At 42.9% G+C, this 1,584-nt stretch overlaps 1 protein-coding gene across 1 annotated transcript; it reads left to right on the forward strand.

Annotated features, from left to right (window-relative positions):
• The first annotated feature begins 308 nt into the window (after nt 1-308).
• On the forward strand, nt 309-1,247 carry LOC135157930 (beta-2 adrenergic receptor-like). Its single transcript, XM_064115133.1, has one exon. It carries the CDS (start codon nt 309-311, stop codon nt 1,245-1,247), a length of 939 nt encoding a protein of 312 aa, XP_063971203.1.
• Nucleotides 1,248-1,584: the final 337 nt, after the last annotated feature.

The following is a 1,584-nucleotide window of genomic DNA, read 5'->3' on the forward strand; positions in this document are numbered from 1 at the left end:
TGGTAAACGCCAAGCTGGTATATAACCAATTACCTATAGGAAACATTTTACGTCTAGGTTAATCAGACATAGTGGCTGACGTTGTAGACGACAGATATCACTCTCGGGCCTTTTTATCAGAGTGGAGACAATGGCAGAGTTGGGATTCGAACTCACAACCTTGCGATTATGAGTACAATTAATGCTATAACCACTGGACCACATGACCCACGTTGAGCTGAACAACAACCAAGATGTCCACCAATTTGTCCTCCTCTCTTACTGCAACAAACGACACGCATCACTTTCATGTTGGCTGGTCAGATTACATGTCGGCAACCTTCTTCGGCTTGATGACAGTCCTGACGTTCGTCTTTAATCTCTGTGCATTGGTCGTTCTGCATCGATGGCGCAACGAATTTGAAGAAATAAGTCGAACGCTGTTCTTTAATCTCGCCATCCTCAACCTATCTAGTGGTGTATCTACAGGGATCTTCCAAGGCATGCTCATTTATCTTGACCGAGGGGAGGTTTCTGAACGGTTATGCCACTTTTTACCGTTCATAGGCACCTACATGGTTTTCACTTCTACGTATGAGGTAGCGCTTCTGAATCTTCAACGCTATTTGGCGATTTCCTACCCATTCCGGTACGTCCGTTTCGCGACAGTCAAACGAGTGATTGTATTGTGCACTGTCTTCGATTTCATATTCATTGGCATGGCCATTCCATTCCTCCCAGTTCCTAATTTCCCGTTTAATGTTTTCATCAGAAGTTGGTGTCACCAACATACAATACTCTATAACAGACTTGACGATGGTACACTGGGCAGTAACATCTATATCTACTACGCTATGTACGGATTGCTATATATAACTCCATTCATGGTGATTACATACAGCAACGTCCGCCTCTTGATTATCGCTAGGCGAGTAAGTCGACGACGACACCACGTGGTACCAGTACAGCATAACGAGGAAGCAGGAAACATGAATTCAAGCACACCCGGTCTTAAGGGACTTCGGACCGTTCTCATCATAACCGGTCTGTTTTACCTATCCATCATTCCTCTTTTAATCTCAATAACTTCTTTGGTCCTGCCGACGCCGCTTAGTGTTCAGAGTCTCAACACCCTCTTCGTTGTTGCCAACGCGTTCCAGATATGCAGTTGCTGGTGGAATGTTCCAGTCTACATGTCAACCAGTGCTGAATTACGTCAGAGGGCTCTACAGCTGTGTCAGAGAATTAATTGTTTCAGGAAAGCGTGATAGAGAGGGTGATGTGGTGTCGTGATCAGAGAATTCGAATCATGATCGTTATTCCTCTTGGATTTATAATCATTCTTTTCGTTTTGGCATGTACAGTATCTTTGGTTATGTATGCTCTGGATCCCAGGGAAGAACATCGTTGTTGTATTAAAGGAGAAATATATTGATTATGAATATGGCCTTATTATATATCAGTGGAAAGGTAATGATGTGGGGATTATCATTTGGTCATTCAAACATAACGAAAATAATACATAAGATGGAAATCGCCAATTAAAAAGCGCTAAAATGCCTCTCCGAAATATGCCTCACATCGGTCTCTGAATTGACTCGAATT

This window comes from Lytechinus pictus, unplaced genomic scaffold, assembly GCF_037042905.1.
Source record: "Lytechinus pictus isolate F3 Inbred unplaced genomic scaffold, Lp3.0 scaffold_20, whole genome shotgun sequence".
NCBI classification, from domain to species: domain Eukaryota; kingdom Metazoa; phylum Echinodermata; class Echinoidea; order Temnopleuroida; family Toxopneustidae; genus Lytechinus; species Lytechinus pictus.